Source organism: Hoplias malabaricus, chromosome 17 (genome assembly GCF_029633855.1).
Source record: "Hoplias malabaricus isolate fHopMal1 chromosome 17, fHopMal1.hap1, whole genome shotgun sequence".
NCBI lineage: Eukaryota > Metazoa > Chordata > Actinopteri > Characiformes > Erythrinidae > Hoplias > Hoplias malabaricus.
Window position 1 is genome coordinate 23,158,333 of NC_089816.1, and position 26,554 is coordinate 23,184,886.

Consider the following 26,554-nt stretch of genomic DNA (forward strand, 5'->3'; position numbering starts at 1 on the left):
ATTATATTATAGTTACACTCACTACCTCTATATGGTTAAACATTTATATCAGATATTATATATATAGCTGTTCTAAAATGACTAGATTTAAGGGGCAAGTTTCAGTGTAAATAATTGCCGAGCATTGGGTCGAGGGACTGATAAAACCTCCCAGATTTGGGCTGTGGAACATTGGAACTGCGTTCCCTGAAGTGATAAACCCCCACTCAGATTTAAGCATTCAGCATCATTACGTGACCTCACTAATGATTATGTGGCAGTTTGAGTGCAATAACATTCTCGCGACATTATTACAATGTCTAGTTTCTTAAAAACAAGTGCTCCATATAAACACCCTTGATTTGAAAAGAATCACTGGGCGAATGGGTGTCTACAAACTTTTGGCCATAGAAACTAACCACTGGTCTGGATTTCACTCAAAGTAAATAAAAAACACAGGAGTCAATTTAAGTTTATACATTATACACTGGTCAGTTTATTGGTCACCTTCTGCAGTAAGGTAGATGTGTGTGAGGGAAAGAGAGATAGAGAGTGTGTGTTTGTGTTTGGAAATGTGTGTGGATGTGTTTTTTGCACTTGGTGCACCTTCTGTATTTGGCCTCTCTGTCAACAATGGACCCTTATTTATTCTTTTTTTTTTCTTATTTTTATTTTTTGGCTACAATAACACAGAGTTACCATGTATTCAAATCTAGATTATTATTTTCTTCTTCTTTTTTTCATTATCTTTACATGAATCTCAATATCCAAAAGTGACAAACATGAATGGATGTAAAGTTTGGAGTAAGGCTTTCCGTCACATTAAGAACCCCTGTAAAGTCGATGGCCAAAAGCTAAGACCCCCAGGAACACTGGGACACTAAAAACCGGAAAATGGAGACCACACTTTCAGAAAGGAAAATTAATCAAAACAAACAAACAAACAAAAAAGTATAATATATATATAGATAGATAGATTTATATTTATTTCGAAGCTTAAAAGAGTACAGTTAAGACTTCTCACACGTGATAATAACCTACGCATTGTCTGAGAGAGAGTACGATTTAGGCCACTGCTGTCCAGCTCAACTTAAAAAGCAAGAGAATAGTAAGAAAAAAATATATAAAAACAAAATTATAATTAAAAAAAATCTTACTATGAGAATAGTTCCTTTAAATTCGGCAGCGTTTTCAGAGAAGAAAGCAAACTATTAAAGGAAAAAAAAATCCCAGAAAGGCAAAAGAGAAAAAAAATAAATAAAAAAAAAATAAAAGGGAAGAAATAAAGGAAAAAAAAAAAACACCTGACCTTACACACACACACACACACACACACACACACACACGAATAGAAAAACAGTCATTTCTAAAAGAGTGATATTGCATTTATAATGCACAAAGAGTTCTCCTGTACAATTGGCTTCTCAGTGGTGTGTGTGTGTACAAACAACTAAAGGGCTCAGTGAATAATATCTCCGTCGTCACTGGTGGGTTTGTTTGTTTGTTTGTTTGTTTATCCTCTTCTGTTTGTTTTTGTTTGTACAGTAGTGCTGTAAACAGGCACACGCAGTATCCGAGAGAAAGGGAACAGTCCCCTCCTGTCTCTCGTGGTCTTCATTGTCCTCCACTTTTTTTCTTTTTCTTTTTTTTTCTTTTTTTTATTTGTTTAAGCACCTGTACTCCTTTCTGTCTCAGTCCTGCTGAGAGAAGCGTGATGTCCTTTTTTGGGTCCAGCCTCCCGTCCATCCTTGTCAGTCTCTCTCTTTCATTCTCGCCCTCTGTCTCTCTCGGCCCTGTAGGCTCTGCGCTCTCGGTCCACGCTTGGGGAAATGGAGTCTGACTTTGATGCTTAAACCTGATGGTCCTTTTGTCCATCAGTCTTCAGTGATTGTGCAAAATCACGCCGTTTCCGGAATGTCCACACGGAAAGAGCTAACAAATCCTTTTCCGCGCTGCAAAAGCAAACACACAGTGGTTAGGACAGGGCAAAAGAAAACACACACACACACTCTGCTTTTTTTCTAATGGTGATATATGAAAGACATTTTGAATTGTATATATTTTTGTTCAATGAATGGTAGTCAGTGCATTAAACACTGTTTTCAATGTAAGAGTGGATCTGATTAATTTCATTTAAAAATAAATATTTTATATTTTATTTGATTTATTTTTAAATATTAAAAAGTGTGTTTGGTTCATTCATGAGCAAACAATGCCACTTATATTGTTCTGGAAATGTTTACATACATTTGATATTCCTTAATTTGCATATTTGCATCACTCTATTCATCATAAACATTTCAAAGTCTTTTCAAAATCTCGGAAATGGAATAACAAGTTTGTCTTTTCTTAGTTTTGTAAAAGCAATAGAGCATTCATTACTGAAGATGGAATTAATCTGTTTACTTTTCATTTTCAAAGGCTCTGCATATCAGCTCTGAGACAGCTTTGATGAAAAGCTGCCATGCACACACACACACACACACACACACACACAGTAACTATTCCATAAGCATAACGTACACCACCCACACATAACCTCGTTTTGGATTCAGATAGCAACACACACACAGATAGACACATGTCTCTTCATCATTTCCCCATCACTTCCACATACACACACACACAAACAGACAGAATCAGCACAAAGCTGCTAGAGGGAGGTCTGGAGAACACACTCATCTGAAGTATCTGAACTGATTGTTGACTCGTCCTATCACGTCTCTGTCTCCCTGAATGTATTTCTGTCCACTCTTGAGACAATGGCCAGACTATGTCCTCTCTTTCCAGCTATTTTTTCACCCATTTATTTTGGGACAGAACAATCTGCAATGAGCTTGCTCTCAGATATCTTTTTTCAGCTGATCTCTCTGCCCTCTTCTCTCAAAAGGGAGAGCAGAAATACCCTTGTTTCCTCTTTTCTCTTTCTCTAATAAGAGGGATTCCTAAGGCAAATACGGTGTGATTTCGGTTCTATTACATTGTACAGTATGTTTGACGTTCACAGGCATATTGTAAAGATACTGAATTTAGTTCCTTTAAGGTGCACAGATGAGTGTGGACACAGATAAAGAACTGCACATATACAGAGTGCATGAGCAAAAATCACCATGCTCAATTCCAAACATCATCTAGAGGGGTATAGGTATCCAACCTGACTGCACTAATGTTCTAATATTCCATCAGATCCTTACAGAAATGTTCCAACTTCTAGTCTAACGCCCTGAAGAGTGCAGGCTTCAAAAAAGGGACAAACTAGTAATACCTTTAATCTCAGAACTAATTTCAGAAACACATGCACACACACACACACACACACATACAGAATCATAAGTAACTCTCACTGAACCCAGAGCTGAGGTTTTAGTAAAAAAAAAAGAAGAATAAATAAAGGAAAAAAAGCCATCTTCAATAAAATATACATTATAAATATGCTAGTGGTACATAGATTATGAATGCCTTGCCTAGACCTAGAACATCCTTTTGAATCAGTGATTTCATATCCAACATTAATCAGAGTGGAAGAAGATGAGAAAGTGCATGGTGGAGAGATGGAGGAGGAAATGGAGTGATGTGATTGAAGGAATAATACTTAGAGGAGCAGAGGGGGGAGCAGAAGGAGAGTGGAACAGCACTTCACGCCAGAGGCTATAGGAGGAGCTCGGAAAAAAAGGGCTGAATTTAGCTTGGAGTCAGTGGTGGTGTTCTTCTGAACACAGTGTCGTATGGCAGAGTGATGTCACAGCTGATCTAGTATTTACATCAAAAGCTTTTCATCAAGGATTAAAGTCAGCCAGAAATCAAGATGGACGTGATTTTTATTGTGTTGGTCCATGTCCTTGGTCATATTTAGACATGATTCCTCACTTCATAAGATAAATTCCTGTTATTTTCCACCAAAATATCCTTCATTAAATGTCTTCTGGCTTGGAGTACATCACCATGCACCAGTGGGTGGGGGTAAATAATATTAACCAACATTGAGCTATTTCTACTCACCCCTATGAATATTTAACACTATATAAACCTATCAACCACAACATTAAATCCACAGAGGGGTGAAGTGAATATCATTGATTGATGGATTGTCTCATTACAGTGGCACTGTTCGGGGGTTGGGGTATATTGAGCATTAAGTGACCAGTCAGTCCTTATAGGTCCTGGTGGAACCAGGACAATGGGCTCGCTTAAGGGCCTGGACCGCTTTGACAGGGGCCACACATGTGAGTAGATTTTTGCGGACTCATGACCCTTTCGCCAGTTCATTGGCTGTCCTTCCTTGGACCCTTTTTGTAGGTAATAACCACTGCATTTCAAGAACACCAGACCCAGTGCTGCTGTTTGGAGGCACACTGACCCAAACATTATGTCCACACAATTTGGCTCTTGACAAAGAGGCCCAGACCCTAACATTTGCCCATTTTCCTGCTTCTAACTCATCACCTTTAAGAACTGACTGTTCACTTGTCTGATATATCCCACCCCTGGACAGAGGCCACTGTAACAAGATAACGGAAGTTATGTATGTTACCTGTTACTGTTTTTAATGTTGTGCCTACTAATGTGTGTAATTAATTCCATGAAGTAACTAGAGCCATGCTGTTGTATTGATAATTTAGCAGGCTTGCAATATTAAAACAGAAAATGACAGCGAATTGTATCCTTTCTGATATAGCTATAAATCCACTACAGCAATCCTAGGTATTTTGATGGGAAGTGGGAATGTTCTTCAAGGATTATTTATTAAAGGTAGGGCTGGATTATATGGTCAAAATTTATATCACGATATGTTTCTTAATTTCAGTCGGTACAATATAATTCTGATATCGATATGAACAATAAAAAAGCCCCAGACAAACTGCCAAGAAAAAACAAGAAATATGATATCACCAATATCATATTTTGTCAATATTTATTATAAAGTTAGTTTAAAAACTAAACTAGTTTAACTGATGACAGGGCACTGTAATGAATGTCAGTCAGTGACTGATGATGTATATAATGTATACTGAAATACTGAAAATGTGTTTGAAAATCATATTGTTGTTACTTAAATATTTTATATTGATATCTACATTGATACTGAATTATTGTCCAGGCCTAGGTAAAGGCAAGGGTTCTAATTCTATACAGCACCATTCTACAAGTTCTATAAATACCAATTTGCATTGTGAAATGATACTTTTCATGGTGACATTTTTTCCAGGTAGATGTTTTTTTATATATATTTCTATATAACACTAAACATTTTTTTTTGCTGTAACAAGCTGGACTATGTAGTACGATTAAAAATAATAATAATAATAACATGCTGCCTAGGACCTTATACAACACCTTTTCCATTGGTCTGAAGAACCATATTTCCCCACAAAGAACCATGTCACCAAGCAAATAGTTCTGTATAGAATTCATGGTTCTAAATAGAACCGTTGCCTCTAGTAAAGAACATTTGAAGAACCACCTAAGTACAGTCTAAATGTAGATTCTTAGTAAAGGCTATAAACTCTGCAAGTGTTCACAATAGAGATTCCCACTGTGCCGTACGTAAACACCACCCTTGCTTTGAGCCGGTCAGAAGGGGCAGAGGTAGGAAGAGAGAGAGGCAGAAGGAGGGAGAGACAATGAGTGTGCTCTCTCTGGGTTGGGATACTCACACAGATAGTTGGCTTTGTAAGGCGTGCGCGAGTTTGACAGAAGCGTATCATACTCTCTCCTGTCTAGCGTGGAGGTGTGGAGGTGTGGGTGTTGGTGGTATTGGTGGTGTTGGTGTGTGTGGAGTGGCGGCTCTTTGCCGAAGGTGGAGAATGATGAGTGATCGGCCACGGTCAAATCGCCCTCAAATACCTCAGCGTCCGGCACGGCGTCCATGCCCGGGACGTGCAGGTTACTGCGGTAATCCGCGCCCTGCCGCGACTCTGTGGGCACGAAGCTGGGCATCCAGCAGCGGTCCGAGTGACCCAGGGCCTTACACTCCTCCGTGCAGTTAGAGAACAAATCTGCTCCTGCAAAGAGAAGAAAGAGGATGAATGGTTAAAGCAGGGGTTAAATAGGATCTGAGAACATAGCACCTTTGGGTAATGTGGAAGATGCCCTACATTGATTGGAACATAAACCATGACTGAGCAACACTCTCCAAACACAAACCAAATACTACCCAGTTAATATTAACCACATTGACAATGAAAATTTGATAATAACTAAATAAATATAATAATTTAAAGACAAGAATTATGGCACAAGGTTTTGCACTTTTCGTCAACAAATAAAATATAAACGACACTGTGAATCACTGACAAACTTCTGATTTAAAAACAGAAAATGACAAAGAAAATCAGGAATGTGCTCTGCATGTTTCTTGTTGTCAGGAAAACAAGTGTGAGGCGGAATAGTGAAGAGAAGTCGACTCCCAGAAAAACAATTCCTTAAGCATCTGGAAGTTACTTGTATCAAATGCTGGGCAGTGACTCAGAGCTGAATCATTTTGAACTGAGTCAGATTCAGTTTGCAATGCACTTTGAACTTAAAATGTTATGGTTAAATAAATAAATTTAGAATTTTTTATTATTTATAAAGTTTATAATAAGGTTTAAGCATCTTCTTTAGTAATTTAGAAATGAATAATAAAATAGTAAAACTTTAAAACTACAGAACTACCATTGGGCTATTTTCTTATTATTTAAGGGACTCAAACTTGACTAAAATGCTTTTTGTTTTGTTTTTTTTCAACCAAAACTATTCTATAACATAACAAAAATGGAATGACTGAAATGAGACTAAAACTAATTCACATTTTATTCAATAGATTAAGTCTAAATCAAAATCAGCTGCAACATCACCATTGAACGACACTTTTTTTTACTGTAAACACCAACCAACATTCACCAGTCAGTTAACAGTAACCACACATTCTCCAACATACACTGACCAGCATTCTCCAAACACCAGCAAAATGTTCTCCAACAAACACTAATCCAACACAAACCAACAATCTCTGAACATTAACCAATTGTTCTCCAGTTTGTTAAAATTAACCACACATTTTTCCAGTGACCATTAACCTAACATTGTGCCTAACCTGCCTTTGAAATGACAACTATTAATATTCTGTGAGCAACACAGTTTTATTGTGCTAAATAAATGTCAGTTATACTGGCCAGTGTCATATATAAAATTAATAAATATAATTAATAAAGTTGGTTGTTATGCAACCTATTTTAAATCTTATGGGCATGAGCTCAATGATAAGATTTGCCTATACACTAAAGTGAAATTACTGCTGTCACACTGCTGACATATTTGAAAGAAAAAGGGTGCCCTGTCTGGTTTGACCTCAGGGTCCACATGTGAAAACATATTCATTAATATGAAATTCACGCTGGCGTTTTAAAAATGTGATGCCAACAGCATGCGACTTTGTAACTGGTCTCCGTCAGTCGTTTCCTCTGACAGGGGAAAGAGACATCATCAAGTTGTATTGACGTTGTTAATGGTGGCAGTGCAAAGCTGACATCCCAGACATTTCCAGAATTATTTGAGAATTATAAATGTATAAATCCTGATGAAGTGTAATATCAGTCATTCAATTTGACCACATTTAAAGCCATGAGCATGAAATGGCTTTGGCGCTGCGGGCTCCAAGCAGGAGGAGATTGGCTTTCCTTTTTTGGACTGACTTAATATGTCGAATTAGCCTGATCAAAGCATGTGTGACACACACACACACACACAGACACACACACACACTGATCACATACCCTTAAACACACACAGAGAAAGGGCTCAGCGAATTTAGTCAGTGCACTAATTTCTTTTTCCTCTTGAAGATCAAAGCTAGGTAGGCAGGGAAGCTAACCCTGGAGATAAACCTTAGCGCTCTCTCTCTCTCTCTCTCTCTCTCTCTGTCTCTTTACACACACACACACATGCACCCACTCACACAAGCATGACACTAAAACAGAATAATCTTAAATAGACATGGCACAATACTACGTGTGTGTGCCCGCATCTATAGTTTAAGGACATTTGCAATGAATTAGAGTCACCCTTCTTTGTCTCTCTAATAGCCAATCTAAGATCTGCTGATCTACACTCAGTAACCAGTGTCAGAGTGATGCAATCTCAAGTTCTAAAGAATGAATACATTATTCCCAATTTCACAACATAAGCATCGCCAACAAGTTCTCTCAGGCTGTTAATAACAAGCCAAGAAACAAACACAAAACCACACGAGACTGCAGTGCTTTTTTCACAATGTTTCCAGTTTGGCTTCAGCCTGTAAGTGCATTCTGCACAGCCTTGTTTAATCTGTGGCTCCTGAGCCACCCGTCGTTTTAATAGCAGAATAACTGAGCAAATCAGAAAGCCAAGAAGCTGCAGCACAAAGGTGCGACACGCAAAGTCAGCGGGAGCAAGCAGATCCTGTTAGCTGGGCCTGGCTGTTCCGCAAGGCTTTTTTTTCTCCCTATTTTTTTAAAGTCCTGTTATCAGCCCAGCAGGTGTAAGCCGTTCCACTATGTTTGTGTGTGTGTGTGTGTGTGTTTTGTGTGTCTAAAAAAGCTGAGTGGTTCTAAATCCCTCAGCCCCTTTCGTCTCCAAACTCCTCCATGTCAGAAACAGTCAGTAATTACAGCTGCCGCATTAATATTGTGTTTTTACTTTAAGCAGCTCAAAGTACCCGTGCTGGAGGTTCTCCCTGATGTGTGTGTGTGTGTATGTGTGTGTGCGTGTAAATGTTAGGAGGAGGGGGATGCTCCTTTTTAATCCTCTGACTAGCCCTTCAGACAGAAGACTGGTCAGCACATGCAGACTTTGTTGTTTTTTTTTTTTTTTTTTTTTTCTTCCCCTGCTTCAAAAGAGGATTAGAGTCATTCAACACAATATGCAAACAGTCTGCTTAAGACAAGGCCTTATGGGCCTGAGCCAAGCAGAATGCAACAAGTCAGACACTGAACAGCCATCACACAGACCAAACGTTCATATTATCAGCGGACAGTGGATATGAAATGTCAGCACTTTCAGAAAATATTATCTTTGTTTTGTTTTTTTTTTTCTTCTATTGTGTTTTTGTTTTTTCCATGTTTTTGGAAAGGTCAGAGGTTCTTTACAAATTGTCAAAATTTCATAAACAACATATAATTAAATATTGTGACTAAAGGTTAGCGATATAAGGTTTTTTACTGACACAAAGTGATCTTGGTGTGCTTCTGAAGGGAGAGAGAGATAGATAGATAAAGAGAGAGAGAGAGAGAGAGAGAGAGAGAGAGAGAGAGAGAGAGAGAGAGAGAAACTGCAAGCAGTTTGATATTTAGAAAGAACAAGATAAGACACTCAAAGGCCAACAGACTCTTCCTCGCCTTCTAATCCCAGTGAGACATCTCGCTATCCCCTGACATTTCACAAAATTAAATGCTGTGTGTATTCATATGGTGTCACTGTCTTTCTTCCGCAACCAGAATAATCGTAAAAGCAATTATGGCATGGATTTACAGATGGGTTTGAGAGAAGGAATGGAAAAGGCCTGAGGAATGTTTCAGAAATGTACATGTCCTGTATTTCTCTGCTATATCTCTCTTTAGTTGGGACCTGAACATTTTCAGCATGTTAAGTTCTTCTTAATGAAGATAACTGGTATTTCTGCTATATCCAGATTTTTTGATCACATTGTAGTAACAAATATGAGGCAGCACGATTGCTTCACAATACTTTTGACAGGAGGATCAACCACCATCTTATTGATATAAGCACATATAAACTATAATATCAGCATAATAACATCAAATCTAAGAAGACAACTGTAGGTTGTCAACCACCATCCATGTCAACCACTGTAGATCAACCACCATCTTATTGATATAAGCACATATAAACTATAATATCAGCATAATAACATCAAATCTAAGAAGACAACTGTAGGTTGCAATACTTGTGCAAATCTTCCAACATAAAATTGATGAAGGACCAGAGAATAACTAACATAAACTCAAAGCTCTAACTTTACATCTGGTGAAGTGCACAAGCAGGAACAAGGTAGGTGTGTCTAATATAGCACTCAGTGATTGGGCGCAGGGTTTAAAGAAACTCTAGCATCCTTGCTGTGTCTGATCCTTTTGTACCAGTACAACACAAATGTTAATACCATTGCAGCACTGAGAACAGTCCTAATCATACCTGCTCTGTGGCAGTCTTGTAGGGGTACTGACAGGAGCATAAAGAGCTAATGAAGTATGCAGAGCAACAACCCGACTACAACGAGTGAGTGCACGTGTACAGTCAGTGGAGCTGATGAAATGGACACTGAGTGTAGAAACAAAGAGGTCCATATTTGTTTGAGCTGATTGGCTTATACCCACTGAAAGGTTCTTTGGGGAATGATAAGCTGTTGTTCTTTGGTGTCAGTTCAAAGATTTAATGCAGGTCAGTTTGGTTTGAAGAGTTTATAAACAAGAATCAGTATGTTTTAGTGTGTAAAGCTAGAGCAGAAAAAGAAGAACATATACAGCCACAGACAGAGGTGCACCCAGTGAAACAAATGACCCGTTATAACATCTCTCTATTCTTGCTCCGCTGCTCCCCAGACAGAAGCACTGCTGAGCCCGGCTGGGATAATAACCTTCATTTGCTAATTGGTATGCACAGGTCTAGAAATAAATTACTGATCAGTGAGCTGTTTCTGGGTGCTGACGTGAACTGGAATTGAAATGAGGGATTTGGGTGCAGCATGGAGGATTGGCAGGACAAAAGAAGTCAGAAAGGAAAGGAAGGGGGAAAAATAATAAATAAAAACAGCACAGCATTATGAGCCTTGAGCATCATCCAGAGAAGCAACAAACCATCAGAGGAAGAAAGCGTCCCGGTGGCATTAAACCTGCATTACGCCTCGTCTGATTATCTGTAATGCATTTTCACGTGAAAGCGCAAATTAAGTAGATCCTGCGTTTAAGGCAGCCTTGTTTTCCTCCGGCCTCGCTGACCTGTGCATGATTCGCTACGGCGATAACATCAGGAATGGATTTTTTTTAAAAAAAAGCTCCGGCATTTAAGGGAATGAAAGTTCTGATTTAAAAAGGGCTCCAGGGAGAAAGAAAGAAAGAAAGAAAGAAACAAATAAGCAATAAAAAACAAGGTAGTGGTAAACAAGTAAGGGTGAATAAATCCGTAAGGATAAAGCGGAGACGTTCTCATTAAAAACAAACAATGCGGAAGGACCCCAAACGTCCTCTCAGACAAGCAGGCGAGCTCTCAGTTCTCTTAATTAAACAAGATACTTCACAGCAAAACAATTAATTCTAGCAAAAGGAAACATGCTCGCAGACCGAGAGGGGGGCGAGTGAAGGGGGTGGGGTGGGGGGTAGGCCAGAGAGGAAAAGATGAGATCCGGTAACCACTAGAAGCTTTTGAGATGGAAAAGCAAACAGATAGCTTAAGATGTAACATCCAGATGGACTTGAAACCATGAACATGACCTTATGTCTCAATAAAAAAAAGAAAAGACATGGAAAAACATGCTATGGCTTAAGCTCTGCTGTTTTAGGCTGAATTAGATGCCACTGCAGCCCATCTGAACACTCCATTCACAGCATATGGTGCTCCCGGATAACAGCAGAGGGCATATGCTTGACCAACGACAAATTAATGGTAATCAGATGCGTCTCTGCGCTTGTATTTATGGATGTGTGGCTATGTCATGATTAGGCTACATGAGACGAGGCCCGGTCACCTACACGGCTCGTCAAAAAGTCCCCAAATGTTTTACAACACGTTTAATAACTTTCCTTATTAAATAGTAATCAGGTTACATGCCGCGAGTTTTCTTTCAGCGATGCCACAAAATATGCCCCTTTGCTTATGATTAAGAACCAAAAATTTGTGCTAAGAACCTGCTCATAATGTAGGTTCGCTACAACTGGACAGTTCTTTCTAGAAACATCCATGTATCTCATCTTCAAAACAAGATTTCGTAAGATTCACTGGTGGGTTTTTTAAGGATGCACTGTTTAGAGCATTGTTTTTAAGTTCCTCGTTTGTCCTTTTGAGCAAAACAATGCCACAAGTAAACATTTGTGATAATAATATCTGATAAACACAAGAGTAAACACATTTTCTCCCATGCTGTGATGTCAGCAGACATAAGCTTTTAAGTCTTCCAGATGTTTAAACCACCTTTGGGCCACAAGCGTTTTAATATGTGCTTTTAATGACAGAATGAATAACAAAACTGTCAAATCAGTATTTAGCCATAACCCGCTCTTCACACCAAGGAAGACACTTGCAGCTGACTGTTGAAGCTAAAAGTCCCCAAAGGATTAGCACATCTGTTTAAGCTATTACCAGCAGTTTGTTTTATATAAATAACAAAGTAACAGCTGAAAATCAAAAACAAGGAAACAAGGTGTCACTAAAAAACATCTGACGGACAGCACGACATTGCTATTCTGACCTCTGCAGTGTGATGATAGAAGGCCGAATGCTGACACAAGGTGACGGGAAGCTATGAAAACCCTCGCTACTTTAATCACATTTGGAGGGTGCATAGTGCTAGGCTTTGAAAGGTGAGGATAAAAGAAGCATGTGAGGTTGTGGAACCAGGGCACAAATATGGGGAAAAGGGGCTGCATGGAAACTGGGACAAATATGCAACTGTAGCCTCCTTGTTCAAATACAGCTGATTAATTATTTTAATGATGAATAAATGAGCAGCAAAGAAACAAAAAAAAGTAAGGAGGTCAGCCTAGATTCCTCTTAAGAATTTTTATGAATGAAGAGGTCAAGTCTTCAGTCTGAATGCATGGAGGCAAAAAAAAGGAGGATGGAGGATGTGGCGAGTTTCTTCTTGTCCATGAATCACTCGTTTGTCCCCTGCTCAACCTATTTGGTCACGTTCCCACTGAGCGAGCGACAAGCTGCCAGGCCTAAATTCCTGATCTAAATTCCCCCGTGTCTCTGGAGTGGCTGCTGGACGAGTGAAGGTCACACAAGAGCAGAACCTCATTACAACACTAAGTATTTACAAACAACGGGATTACTCTCAGCACTGGGCCTATTGTTCCCGAAAAGTTTCCCACGTATCTAAACAAGGCCAGGAGCCTGTGGGACGGCAGATAGCATCATGCTGAGGGTTAGCTTAATGTGGAATGTTGAGGAGACATGACAGGGCCTGATTTTGGGGTTTACTGCTTGTGCTTGCGAGAGAGAAAAGGAAAGGGCGAGGGACACTGAGAAACAGGGGGAGATTACAGAGAGAGAGAGTATATTTAAGAAGAATGTGTATTTGCTGAGCGTCTGTAGCCTGCACACTGGCGATAAACACTCAGTCGACACTACAGCACAACACTAACGGCTCATTCACTGTCCTTTCAGCACCACCCTTCAACAAGGAGCTTTACAAAGAAGCCCTGTTCCAGAGTCCTGCGAATCTGCACATTTCAGCTTCATTTAACAGTGAAAAATAAGGACAAAGGCTTTTGAGAAATAAATAAAATGGTTGCATCTATAACCAAGAAACCAGGCAGAATATTTCCAAATCCCATTTTTCTTCTTGTATTTTACATTCATAAATAATCTGTTTTCATAGTGTCACCCTTAGATTAAAAATTCTGTTTATTTTTTTTTTTTTCATTTGTGTAAACATAATATTTTTGCATGTTTTACAACCATAAATAAAACATTTTCTGTTTTCATTGAGTCTTTCTCAGGAATATGTCCCTCATATAATCGTCTGCAGCCCAAGAAACCTCTCATGTCTGGCCCCAGTTCAAGATGGTGCAGGGTGTAGTACGTCATTGGCTACTAAACAACTGACTTACACACAAATGTACCAAGACCAGCCCACTGAATAAAATCCACATGCCCATCTACATCATCACCTGTCAGCAATCTCTCATTTATTTCCTTGTTTAATCTGCTGATAGAGGAGTCATGTCATGTGCATATTCACACTGTGCAGAGTGATATAAATCAGAGTAGAAACAGACTTTTCTGCTACTATGTACCATATCAGTGTTTTTATCACATTACTTATAGAAAAAGACAAACTGGATTAAATAAATGGTGGTCACTTAGGGGCCTGTGGAAAGATGTTGATAATCCGCAAATTGTCTTCAGTGACAGTGCCCTCACAGGTTGTGATTTTGTGGTTGTAGTTTCAGCTTTTCTACAAAATTCTCAAAATTCTCAACCATGAGAAGCCACAGCTAGCAGGGCGACTTATGAAATAAACATTATTAGCTGCCCCTCCCCCTCTCCCGCCCCTTTCACTCCTCTTGAAACACCCCATTGTCTTGGACTGCAAGTTGGCCTATTATTATGAATAAAAAAAGACAATAAACATTTGAGAACAATAAAAGACATAACAGCTGCTCGAAGCTGATCATTATTTCTCACTGAGCTCATTGATGGTGGAAGAATTCAGAGATTTCTAAGCTTTCAGTCTGTATCACATCTGTCTTTGTGAATAGGAGGACTATCACTACAAACCAGAACAATCCAGTGTTGACGTGCAGAAAGGGAAAAAAAAATTAATTAACTTCATATTTTTATTTTTGCTATTTTTGGCATGTCTTGTTGCCAGAGAATGTCGAGCAATGGAAAAGTATGGGTGCAGATTAAAAACTTTACAAGAACTAGTTATTAACAACTAGTAATTATTAACTATTTATTATTAGTTACAATTTGCTATTAATTAGTAATTAGTAATTATTGTGAATCACTACCATTACAGCCATTTACAGTGTACGAATTATCCAATTATATCTGTACACTTCTAAGTTTTATGTTTGAAATGCCAACTTTAAAAAAAATTAACCGTGGTTCTCGATTTGAATTTGAATGTATTTAATAAAAGTCAATTCCCAATTTATTTTTGTAAATAAATAGCAAATATTTTTCATTTTTCTTCTGGATGAATATGTATATTTCTACTGTCCACACAGTGTGAAAAAAATAGCCTTAACCCTCCTCCCCCAAGCCCCCACTAAGAGTTTCTGTATGAATGTTGATGTGGTTAAAGCAAGAAAACAGAAACAGGGCCATTCAAAGGAAGCCCATAAGCAAAAGCAAAGCTAAGACTGTTGTTTTCTAAGATGGTGCCATCTTATATCAATCTGGTCTTCATGGCCAACAACACAATTGAAGATTCTGTACACCACCACACACAGCAGAATGATCAGGTAAAGAGTTAAAGAGCGAAAACTGACCGGAGGAGTGTCCACGATGCGTGGCGTCATGGTCACTGTCTCCCTGCTCACTGTCCCCATGTCCACTGTCTTTGGAGCTCACTATATCTGCCTCCTGGAAAGCCGAGCTGAGAGAGAGAGAGAGAGAGAGAGAGAGAGAGAGAGAGAGAGAGAGAGAGAGAGAGAGAGAAGAAAGTGAGGGGGTTCATCACTGCTTTGCTGCATGACTCTTATATAAGCATCTGATTATCACTGCTCATGGATGAAATGGCTACTTTACACCTCACACATTTGGCACTTGCACACTCGAAAGAAATTACCTTACCCAGTGAAAATATGTCCATTTTAAATCAATATGCATTCAATGCTGATGCCAATAGTGTTAAAAAAACATTAATTATGTGATGGTTCTTTTAACTTAAAAATAAGGTTCTTAAGGCAGGTGTGTATCTTATTAAAATCTATTCCCTGAAAGGCTAAGAACCCAAAAATGGCTTTTCTGTGGCATCAAACACACATTTTGAAACTTCTTATTTAAAGACTCTTTTTTGGATTGAAATGAAATGTGTAATATTTATACAATTATGCATCTTTTCAAATAAATGTGTGCATCATTCTGAACACGCACACACACACACCTACACATAAGACATCAGGCATTAAAATGATGTTTGAAAACAATGCAAAAACTTTTCTGAAGATAAAATAACTGACTATGCAACTATGGAAAGTGAAACCAAACATTTAAATGCTAGTGTGTAAGAATTAATTCATGAATGAGTATCCTTAGGTCAAATGACCGGAATTTGGCGCTGAGGGCAGAAACAATGCTCACCTGTTTACACGTCTCGGCCGATCCACCAGGTAACTGAGCTCCGCCCTCTGGTGCTTGGTCTGGAAAAGGGACAGGGACAATTTTACCCAAATAATAACAACAGAATAGGGCTCCAGTTTATTTACAGTGGGTCATTTAATGCCCCTTTAATTATGCAATGCTTTACATGCTAACACAGTTTTACTCAATGGCAACCAATGGGCTGTGGACAACAAATAGGTCACAAAATGCTGGGCTGTGTTCCTGAGATGTATACTGGTGAAGAATCAGTGGTCGGTTGTGGGCCACTGATGTTGCTATGTAGTAAAAATCAGTGATAAAATAGTTGGAAAATTATTAATAGAAAAACAAATCCAACAATGATACCAATAATGTTTTTGTTTTTCTTAAGGCCTTTATGTTTTGCAGTGATTAATCAGTGGGCTTTAAGGTGGAAACAGCTAAGAACCCCTGCTCTAAAATGGCTGTGCCCACATTTTGAGTCAACAATAGCCTCTGAATAATTCACAAGAGTTAGCAAACAAAATGTCTTAGCATTAATAGTGCGTGCTAAGCCTGGAGAGCCTAATAAAGTCGTAGACTTGTGACCTTGCTGAGTTTACTGAGTGAAACCAACACAAACTTAGATCAGAGCATTAAATTACACAGGGGAACCTGAGTGGACATTAAGTAAAAGTTATGTGAACACAGAAGATGGTGTAGAATATTTTAATAATGATGATAATAACTCTAATAATGGTAATAAGGCCTGTGCTTTTATTTTATTTATTTATTTTTTTTTTTTTTTGAGCATGTCCCCTGAGCGGTAAGCTTTGTGCTGTGGGTTAGAACTCTTTAAAGCAGCGCTCCACTACACACGGCTCTTTGTTCCTGTGCGCCTCCGCAGCACCGTGACATGCATATATAACACACACACACACACACACACACACACACACACACTCTCTCTCTCTCTCTCTCTCTCTCTCTCTCTCTCTCTCTCTCTTTCAGCACTCAGCATGCAGCACTTTTCCAAGAGTAGGCCTCCACACAAACACACACCCAAGCCCCGACTGGCACTTTTACTGGGAAGCCACATTGGGGACACAGACCATGAATAACCACAGCTCTGCACTCTGTGTGTGTGTTTACTAACTGCACCTCCAGCCCTGCATGAGCAATAACAAGCGGCTAATTTCATCAGCGCTCAAATTAATCCTTCAAGAGCTCTTGATAAATCAAGAAACAAACAGTCAGAAAGTGCTTCAGTTACATAAACTGCTCCATATTTCATTCAGAGCTTGCAATACAGGCCACTCTCCTGAGCCAGTCACCAACACGTCCATGAAGAATGTTTTTCAATGAAAAGAGGTCCTATATTAGCATTTTACCATTAGTAATAATTGGAATAAGAAAATACATAGAGCATCAAGACTACCTTCATATAAAATTAGTTAACAATTTATTAAAGCCCTATATTAGTGCAAAAATATTGTGGGATGTTTATAAAGCATTTATATAGCATATATAAAATAAATTTTGAACGTGATAAAATGAATCATAGCAACACATTTCAGACGTTGAAATGGATTTAAATAAATGTTATGGAACAAAAATATTTCCGGAATAGATTGAAATGAATGAGTAACTTAATTTATATATTTGTGGAAATTGTTGAGATTGGAAAAACCGATGAAGCTGCTGATGGAAAATACAAAGATAATACTAACAGCATATAGAGGTGATGTGGGCTCACTGCTTGGAAAGCAACAGGTCCCTGCTGCCTGCCTTGTTCAAGTGTTACAACTGCATTATAACATTTTGATGTGTATTATTAATTTAAGATGTGGATAACCTCATTAATAGGGGTTGAAAGCTTATTTTAAACCATCCATATAATTTCAGGGTGGTCTTGTTGTTAAAAGGGCACTGATAAGTAGGCAACGTTAATGAATATTAATATGATACCAGTCCTCCACTTCAGTGAATGCTGCACACAGTTTGGGAACTTGCTGAAGTGTGTGGGCACTGTTGAAGTTGGAATGGACACTTAAGACACTCCCTCGGTCACTTGGTCTATATTCAATAATAATATAACGTTCATCAATCCTTCAATAATCAACACTTGCAATAAACCCAGCTCACCTCGCTGGACAGCAGCCCCCCGTTTGATATGATATCCGGCTGCTGTTGCTGCTGCTGCTCTCCGTAGGCGGACACCAGGGCCGCGCGCGCTCCCGCCTCCACGTGCGCGCTCCCGCGGGCCGGGCTGCAGGCCTTGAGGAACATGAGGTCAGTGCTGGCGGCCTCCGGACTCAGGCACACTTGATAGCAGTAGTTCTGCTTTCGATGCAGCGAGCCGAAGCTGCCGGACTCCTCCACGGGAACCTGCGCGCCCCCGACGCCACAGGGCGCGCTCACACTCACGTTGTGCGCGCTCCCGCTTCCTCCGCCGCCTCCTCCGCTTTGCACGAGCATGATGTCCGACTTGCTGAGCTTCTTCTTCTTCTTCTTTTTGCTGGAGCGCGAGTGCCGTCCGCAGCATCCGCTCCCCGCGCCCGCGCCTCCGTGCGCGCTCCCGCCGGCGCCGCAGCACCACGTGCACGAGCAGCAGCAGAGCAGGGCCGCGTGCACGTTGAGTTTCTTGTCCTTGCGGCAGCGCACGGCGAGAGCGATCATGGCCAGCAGGAAGATGAAGGACACGGAGCCCAAGGCCACGATGAGGATGAGCGTGAGGTCCAGAGACACGTCCTTGGCTTTGGAGGCGCCGCGCGCGCTCCCGCTACCTCCACGCGCGCCCCCGCCGCCACCTCCGCCTCCGCCGCCTCCACCACCGCCTCCCCCACTGTCCGCGAGACTGTCCACGAGAACCACGTGCAGTAACGTGCTGCATGACAAGGGCGGCTGCCCGTGATCGCGCACCTCCACGAGAAGCTCGTACACCTGTTGCTGCTGCTGTTGGTGCTGGTGTTGTGAACGCGCACCGGAGCCCACGTTCACGCGCCTCGCCGTGCGCAGCTCTCCCGTGCGCCAGTCCATGCGAAAGAGCCCGTCCTCGTTCCCGCGCACGATGCTATAGGAGAGGCGCGCGTTCTCGCCGTCATCCGCGTCTGCGGCCACCACGCGCGTCACCAGGTATCCAGGCTCCGCTGTGCGCGGTAGAGGCTCTCGCGCCGTACCGTTCTTGCCCACGGGCGCGATCACGGCGGGCGCGTTGTCGTTTTGATCCACAACCAGAACGCGCACCGTGGCGTTGGCTGAGAGCTCAGGCGAGCCGTCGTCGCGCGCGCGCACCGTGAAGCTGAACTCGCGCAGTTGCTCGTAATCGAAGGAGCGCAACGCGTACAGGTAGCCGTTCTCCGCGTTCACGGACACGTAGGTCACCACGGACATGCCCTGGATGTCTCGCTCGGCGATAGAGTAGGTGACCCGTGCGTTGCTGCCCTCGTCTGCGTCGCGCGCGGTCACGGCATAGATGTAGGCGCCCGGCACGTTGTTTTCGGCCACATGCACATCGTAGGACGGCTGCGTGAACTCTGGCGCGTTATCGTTCTCATCGGCTACGCGTACGCGAATGGACTTACTAGTGGCAAGAGGCGGTGCGCCACCGTCACGCGCCGTCACCGTCACCGTGTAGGCATCTGCGCTCTCGCGGTCCAGTGGGCCGTCCGTCACCACCGTGTAGTAGTTACGAAACGACGGCTTGAGCTTGAAGGGGGCACCGTCGCTTACAATTTCCGCGCGCGCGCGCCCGTTCTCATCCGCGTCCTTGTCCGAAACACTCAGCAGCGCTATCACGGTGCCCGGTGGCGCGCTCTCGCTGACCGACTCGCTGACGGTGCTGAAGGTGATCTCGGGCGCATTGTCGTTAACGTCGGTGACATGCACAAGCACCTTACAGTGCGCGGGCACGGCATTGGGCCCCAGGTCGCGCGCCTGCACGTAAATCTGATGCAGCGCGCTCTCCTCATAGTCCACGTCTCCACGCACTTCCACACGGCCCGTGCGCGCGTCCACGTCAAAGAGTTCACGCGCACGGCTCGCGGCCGCATGACTGCCTCCACCCAGAGAGTACACGACCTCCCCGTTCGCGCCCTCGTCCGAGTCCGTGGCGTTAAGCTGGATGACGAGCGTGCCCACGGGCGCATTCTCACGCAGCGTCACCGCGTACACGGGCTGATCAAACACAGGCGCGTTGTCGTTGGAGTCGAGCACGCGCACCACCAGCAACGCCGTGCCTGTGCGCGCCGGCTGCCCCCCGTCCACCGCCGTGAGAACGTAACGGTGCACGGCTTGACGTTCGCGGTCCAGCGGCGCGTCGAGAACGAGCTCCGCGTAGCGGCTTCCGTCGCCCTGCGTCTGCACGTCCAGGTGGAAGTGCGCGTTGGGTGTCATTTCGTACGCGCGCAATCCGTTGCTGCCCACGTCTGCGTCCACGGCGGCCTCCAGCGGGAAGCGCGTGCCCGCGCTCGCGCTCTCGGAGATCTCCACGCTCACGTCGGGCTCCGGGAAGGCGGGCGGGTTGTCGTTAATGTCCAGCACCTCCGTTTCCACGCGAAAAAGCTCCAGCGGGTCCTCGAGGAAAACCTCCAGGTGCAGCAGGCAAGGCGGCGGGTTCCCGCCACACACGCGCTCCCGGTCAATCTTCTCGCTCACGTACAGCGCGCCACTCTCCAGGTTCACGTCCAAGTACGGCGTGCGCGAACTGGGCACAGTCTGAAAACGCCGTGCCGACAGTTTCGTGGCATCCAGCCCCAGATCCTCCGCGATGTTTCCCACGAACGTGCCCAGCTCCGACTCCTCCGCCACCGAGTACCGGAGCTGCGAGGACGCGCCGCGCGTCATCGACAAAACCACGATGGAGAAGCAGAGCGCGGGCACGAGCGCCATGGCAGAAGCGCTTCGCTGTGCGTGTGTGTGTTATCCAAGCAGAGCGCGCGATGGCACGGTCATCCTCTTCGGCAGCCTCCTCCTCCTCCACGGTAAAGAGGATGAGTGCGCGCGCGCGTGTGTGTTCCTTTAGAAAGGCCAGGCAGCCTTACCGAGAGAGAGAGAGTCCTCACGCGCGCGCGCACACACACACGCACGCGCACACCCCTCACACTCTCACACAAACTCATGCACGCGCAAAAACACTACTCTCACTCACACACACACAAACACACACACACACACTCACACAAGCGCGTGCTCTATGAGCTTTTTAGGCATCTCTCCTCTTCCAAACAAAACGCGTCACACTCTCTCTTGTCTTCGGTCATAAGTTCCTTTCTCTCTCTTTCTCTCTCTCTCTCTCTCTCTCTCTCTCTCTCTCTCTCTCTCTCTCTCTCTCTTAAGGTCTCTCTGCGCTCCGTTTCTCCACTCTGGTTCTGAGCGCTCGAGCTCCGCAGTTTTCCCGCAGCGCTCCTCCCACCCTCAGCCAATCCAAGCTCCAGAAACGGCATGGCCCCGCCCCCTCCACAGCACCAGCAATCAGGCAGTCAGGCTCTGCTCACCATCAGCCAATCAGGAGACCCGGGAAACGTATGGGACACGCAGAGAGAGAGAGAGAGAGAGAGAGAGAGAGAGAGAGAGGTTAAAGCAGGCACAGTACTGATATTGAGTTTTTTTTTTTTACGTGAACTGTGTACAAAATTATCAAAGAGAGAGAGTGAGAGAGAGAGAGAGAGAGAGAGAGAGAGACTAGTGCCCTGTCCACATATCCCACTTTATTACCATATCAGGAGTGTAAATCAACATGATGAGCAGCACCTTACATTCTTTCGTTTCTTTCGTTCCCTTTCTTCTCAGTTAGGGGCGCCATAATGGGGGTGGGGGGGCAGTCTGTGATTGACAGGGGCCGTAAAAAATGACTGGAACATCGGGTGGTGGGGCCCACTGTAATATATTTTCATGGGTCCCATAATCTCAGGCGGGGCCCCGTTTTCACCGCCACGGAGGTCTCGTGAAGACCCAGAAGTCTAAACAGCATCTGAAATGGTGTGTGTTTCTCGCTTTATCCCCACACACACGCGTGTGTGTGTGTGTGCTTGTCTCGCTGGCTCTAGCTCTCATGTGTGAGCAGAGTGCTCCCCCTAGCTGCCACTCTCCACCTCGTTCTCAGGATCTCTGCTCGGTTTTGTTTTGGTCAGAGTGCTGACCTGCCTTTAGCAGCTGGACCACACTGAACCCACTGGGTGGGTGGGGGATAAAGCCTGGTGAATAAACACTGCAGGTCTTTTGATCAGGGGAAATGAGTGGTAATGTTTTGGCCCAGCAGGCCGGGGAGCAGGAGAACAGAGCCCTGGTTCGCTGTGGACCTGTTGGCTCATTTGACCAATTAGACTCTTTTATTTATTTATCTTTATTTAATATTCATAATGATAATTGTATTATACTCATGACTACATTTAAATTTGATTTACGTATCAGTTACAGCTGTGCATTGTATACTCTGCTAAATACCAAATGTCAGCATGAGTGGTATGAGCCCCTTTTACCCCCACCCCACCACTTTAAACACAGTCTAGCTTTTAAAACTGTGGAAAAGGGTTCTTTGGACATAACTACAGTTATTATCTTTGGGATGAGCTGAAGTGTGGATCTGCAACTCCCTAAGCCCGGGAAAAGAGGCTGGATAATAGTCATGCAAAAATGAATTATAAACCCTACTTGTTCTGTAGAAGCAGACCATATGTGGAATTTAGTGCCCATTTATAGCTGTGTAGAAATGTATCACATCAACCCAAGCATCACTGAGTCGTTACAGACAAACACCCAGTCCTCTGCGCTTTCCTCCTGTTAAACCAAACCACACTGGAGCAACCAACACTCACTTGTTCAACAGATCACAGTTCTGCACCTGTAGGTGAAAACGAATTACACAAATCATCAGACTATAATGAGGTGATGGTGCATTCGGAGCTGACTGCCCATGCTCTAGGGTTGGGGTACAATCGGAGTAGTGCCCCCCTAGGACCTTGCCAAGCAATTGCACCTCGTTCTCTAAGTCTTCCCCTCAAGAAAGGCACTTTTGGAAGAGTGGATCAAAACGGCGCTCTGCCAGAACGAATCTTAATGTGCCACTGGAGTGTAAACATGAATCTCCTCCAAAAAAGAGATTTTCTAAATCAAGTTCCCGGCGAGCCAGTGGCGCACACACTCCGCTTTATGCTTTAATTCCCAGCAGGCTGCCCAAGGCACTGAATAGACTCAAGTTTTCATGAATATTTCAAGATTTATGGACAAATACTGATTTGAATATGAGAATCAGATTATCGTCCGCTCTCTGTATTATAATATGAACATATCTCAGTCCTCAGAAGCGTGCGGAAAAGTGTGTGTGTGTGTGTGTGTGTGTGTGTGTGTGAGAGAGAGAGAGAGAGAGAGAGAGAGAGAGAGAGCAATCTCACTTTATTATGTATAATGACTAAACTGCTTTTGAAAGCGTTATTTTTATCATAATAGATAAATACCCATTATATGTGGAGACAAAGATGCCTTGTTTTGCTGTGAGAGATGGCTCCTACATCCCCCCCCACCAATTCAATATTTCAATATTTAAAGCTAGCACTGCTCTTGTAAGCAAATGAACCAAACGTTTTTATACTAAAAGTAAAAAGGACATGCGACACATTTTCATACCACAGCCAGAGGTCAACAAGAAATCATGAGATCCAGAAGAATTCCAGCATGATTTCCTTTTAGGACAAAACGTTCGGCAAGGAACACTGCATCAGCCGAACGGAGAATCGGATGAAGACAAAAGGACTAACCGGATTCATTCTGACGCATCTGGAAGTATGGTGATAAGTGTAGAGTTATTTCTGTCCCTTTCCAACTTGTCCTTGTTTGATACGAGAGAGATAGGCCCTCTGAATCCTTTCATTGCAGAGAAACCAAGAGGGATCCCTTTCATGTCCCACTATCTCTTCAAACACGGGGATTAGTGACATTTTCAAGAGTATGGTAACAGAGCACAGTGTAAGGGCAGGAACATTGGAATCAGCATGGCTCTCTGTGTTAATCTTATCTGCTTGGTACGGCGTCCTGGACGTTTGGCTCAATCTTTCAGCTTTAAGACTACATCTGAATCACAGAGAAGAGGATATGATATTTATTCTGGATGATACTGCTCCCATATGGAAGGCATAAAGCCATTGATCCCTGGCATGGCTTGTGTTGACCATTGAGAGAAGGAGGAGTTGGTAACAAAAGCATTGGTAAACAGACGAATCCTTGATTTTTAAAAGATTAACCCAAACTATTTTATTTAAGAGATAGAAGAAGACTAGATCACTTTTAGAGCCTCAGCATCAAAGAACTGCCACCAGCTGAGAGCAGTTGGAAACAACTTTCCTTCGCCTCACCTACAACTCATTATCAGCTCACGTCTTGAGCTTTAACTCACTACAAAGACAACACATAAAGACCATTATGTGTTACTTTTTGCACCCAGGTGAGAGAAAACAACTCTCCACACCAGGAGGTGGCAGTAATCTGTGTTTGTAAACTATTAAAAAGAAATCTTTGCATTTGGATCAGTTCCTATAGCCTGGTTCTTTGTAGAACCATTTCTGTGAGTCATATATGTGAGTGTAAAATAGTACACCTAGTGGCCCACCCGATACAACCCTGGACAGGGCTCCAGTCCACTACAGGTCAGTTTTTTTCTTTTGCAGCTACTCCCCTGTGTGTGATTCTGAATTAGAAACCTATGCAGACACAAGTGTCCAGAAGTGAGGATTGAACCTAGGACCCTGTGATGTGGCAGCTTCACTACCTTTTACACTGCCTTCAATTATAAATACATATTGACAAAATAATGGGATGCCCTGGATTATACACACACAAGGATAACCTCTCTATTCCTAATGCCATGTGTTATCCAGAGGAGTATAACGCCATCCTGCATTGGGCTGTGGAGTGAGGGAGCTCTAACCTACACCTTTGGGATGAATTGTAGTGGCATTTGTGATACAGATCTGTCATTAGCAAGAGTCAGGGAGAGGAACTCAGCTCTTAAACCAATCAAAAATCTTCATTCTAATTGGGGCAGGGCATTTGAAAATAACAAATCATTCAAAATGCTGTGTTTAGCAGTAGGACTATTTCATTGCAAACTGCATTAATTTGTAATCATTTTCACTATAGCAAGTTTCAGGAAAGTATCACAGCAGATGTATAACCAAGGACATGTTTCTTTTATTTCTCAAAGAAAGAAGAGGAGTAAGAAAGATGAATCAAAATGATATGTATCCCTACTCTTGCAGGTGTGATATCTAAACCCCTTGAAGCACGTAGGTGATTTCTCATGAAGAGCACAAGGCAGGAAATCCAAGTTTATTCATTAACTATTGATCAGTATTTGTCCTAGAATACCAGATGTTTTTTCCTTTGCTGTTGCACTTGCAAGAAGTGATTTAAAGGTGGAAGGAACGTGGAGCATCTTCAAAAAGAATAGGCTCAGCAAAGAATAAACACTAAACATAATTATGCGCAGTGATGCTGACCAAATGATACTCTCAGCAGGGAGCCCCCAGAAAAAATCTCCAGTTTCACTGATTGTAGCCGAGTGTCATGCCTGTCAGCGAAGCACCGCAACGTCATTTGAACCCATTTCAAAGATGTTCAGGCTACTATAAATAAGCTTCAAGGAATTCAAGGATATATGTTAGTGCACTTGGAATTTCTGGAGGGAAAAACGCATTTTGCTTCACATTTTGCCAAGCTGCTTGCTCTGTGTTCTCTGCAGGGGGTCAAGGCTGCTTCACACATTCAAGCTGCTCCTGTATCATGACTATGAACTTACAATTGGAGCTTAATTCCTTGGATCCCTAAAGTTCCTTGAAACTTTTAGAAACCGTTTTTCTTTTGGATAACTTTTTAACTTGTATGATCGTGTGATTTTCAACAACAACATCAATGCGGATCTGTTTTTCACCACAGTGTGATAAGAGAACACATGGGTTTTCCCATTTGGGACCAGACACTAAGATAGGGGGTCTGGGTCTGGGTCTGGGAATTCTCTCATAAACACATACAATACACTGGAATATAATATTTAAGTCAGCATACAAACTTAAAAACTGTTCATATGCATTATTAGAATATTTATGAAGTCTTTGAAAGGACTAAATAATATTATATTCTACAATCCGTGGTATTAGCTCATAAATGCCTTCAATAAAAATTGATCAATATTATACAAGTGCCCTTGAGCAAGGCGCCTAACTCACAAACTACTCCCAAGGCACTGAAGTGGTTGGCAGCCCCCAACTTTGGTTGTGTGTGTGTGTTCATTACCCCTAGTGTTTGTGAAAAATTGCTCACTAGTGTGTGTTTGTGTGTTCACTACAACGGATGGGTCAAGTGCAGGGAATTAGTTTCCCAAGGGGATCAATAAATGTGTTTCTTCTTCTTATTCTTCTTCATACAATACCAGTGTGTGAACAACCACAGTAAAACACCACTATATACTAGTCTAAAATCAGTGTTAATAAATACTCTTATACAATTGAAAAAGAGAAATTAGTTCATAAAAACATCACAGTAAATATATTTTTACAGGATACATCACACCCTCAGAGTCCATCACAACCTCAGGGAACAT

At 42.5% G+C, this 26,554-nt stretch overlaps 1 protein-coding gene across 1 annotated transcript; it reads right to left on the minus strand.

The window, feature by feature from the left end:
• Positions 1–264: 264 nt before the first annotated feature.
• On the minus strand, positions 265–21,224 carry pcdh10b (protocadherin 10b). The gene is made up of 5 exons (XM_066649308.1): positions 18,109–21,224; positions 15,985–16,043; positions 15,171–15,277; positions 5,824–5,981; positions 265–1,931 (listed from the first exon to the last, which is right to left on the minus strand). The coding sequence occupies exons 1-5, from the start codon at positions 20,851–20,853 to the stop codon at positions 1,878–1,880; spliced, it is 3,123 nt and encodes a 1,040-aa protein (XP_066505405.1). The 5' UTR covers positions 20,854–21,224; the 3' UTR covers positions 265–1,877.
• Between the last annotated feature and the right edge of the window lie 5,330 nt (positions 21,225–26,554).

Coding starts and splice junctions, on each gene's coding strand:
- pcdh10b (XM_066649308.1), bottom strand. CDS start 20,853: ATGGCGCTCGTGCCCGCGCTCTGCTTCTCCATCGTGGTTTTGTCGATG. Junction 16,044..18,108: donor GGGGGCTGCTGTCCAGCGAG/GTGAGCTGGGTT, acceptor TCCCTTTTCCAG/ACCAAGCACCAGAGGGCGGA. Junction 15,278..15,984: donor CGGCCGAGACGTGTAAACAG/GTGAGCATTGTT, acceptor TCTCTCTCTCAG/CTCGGCTTTCCAGGAGGCAG.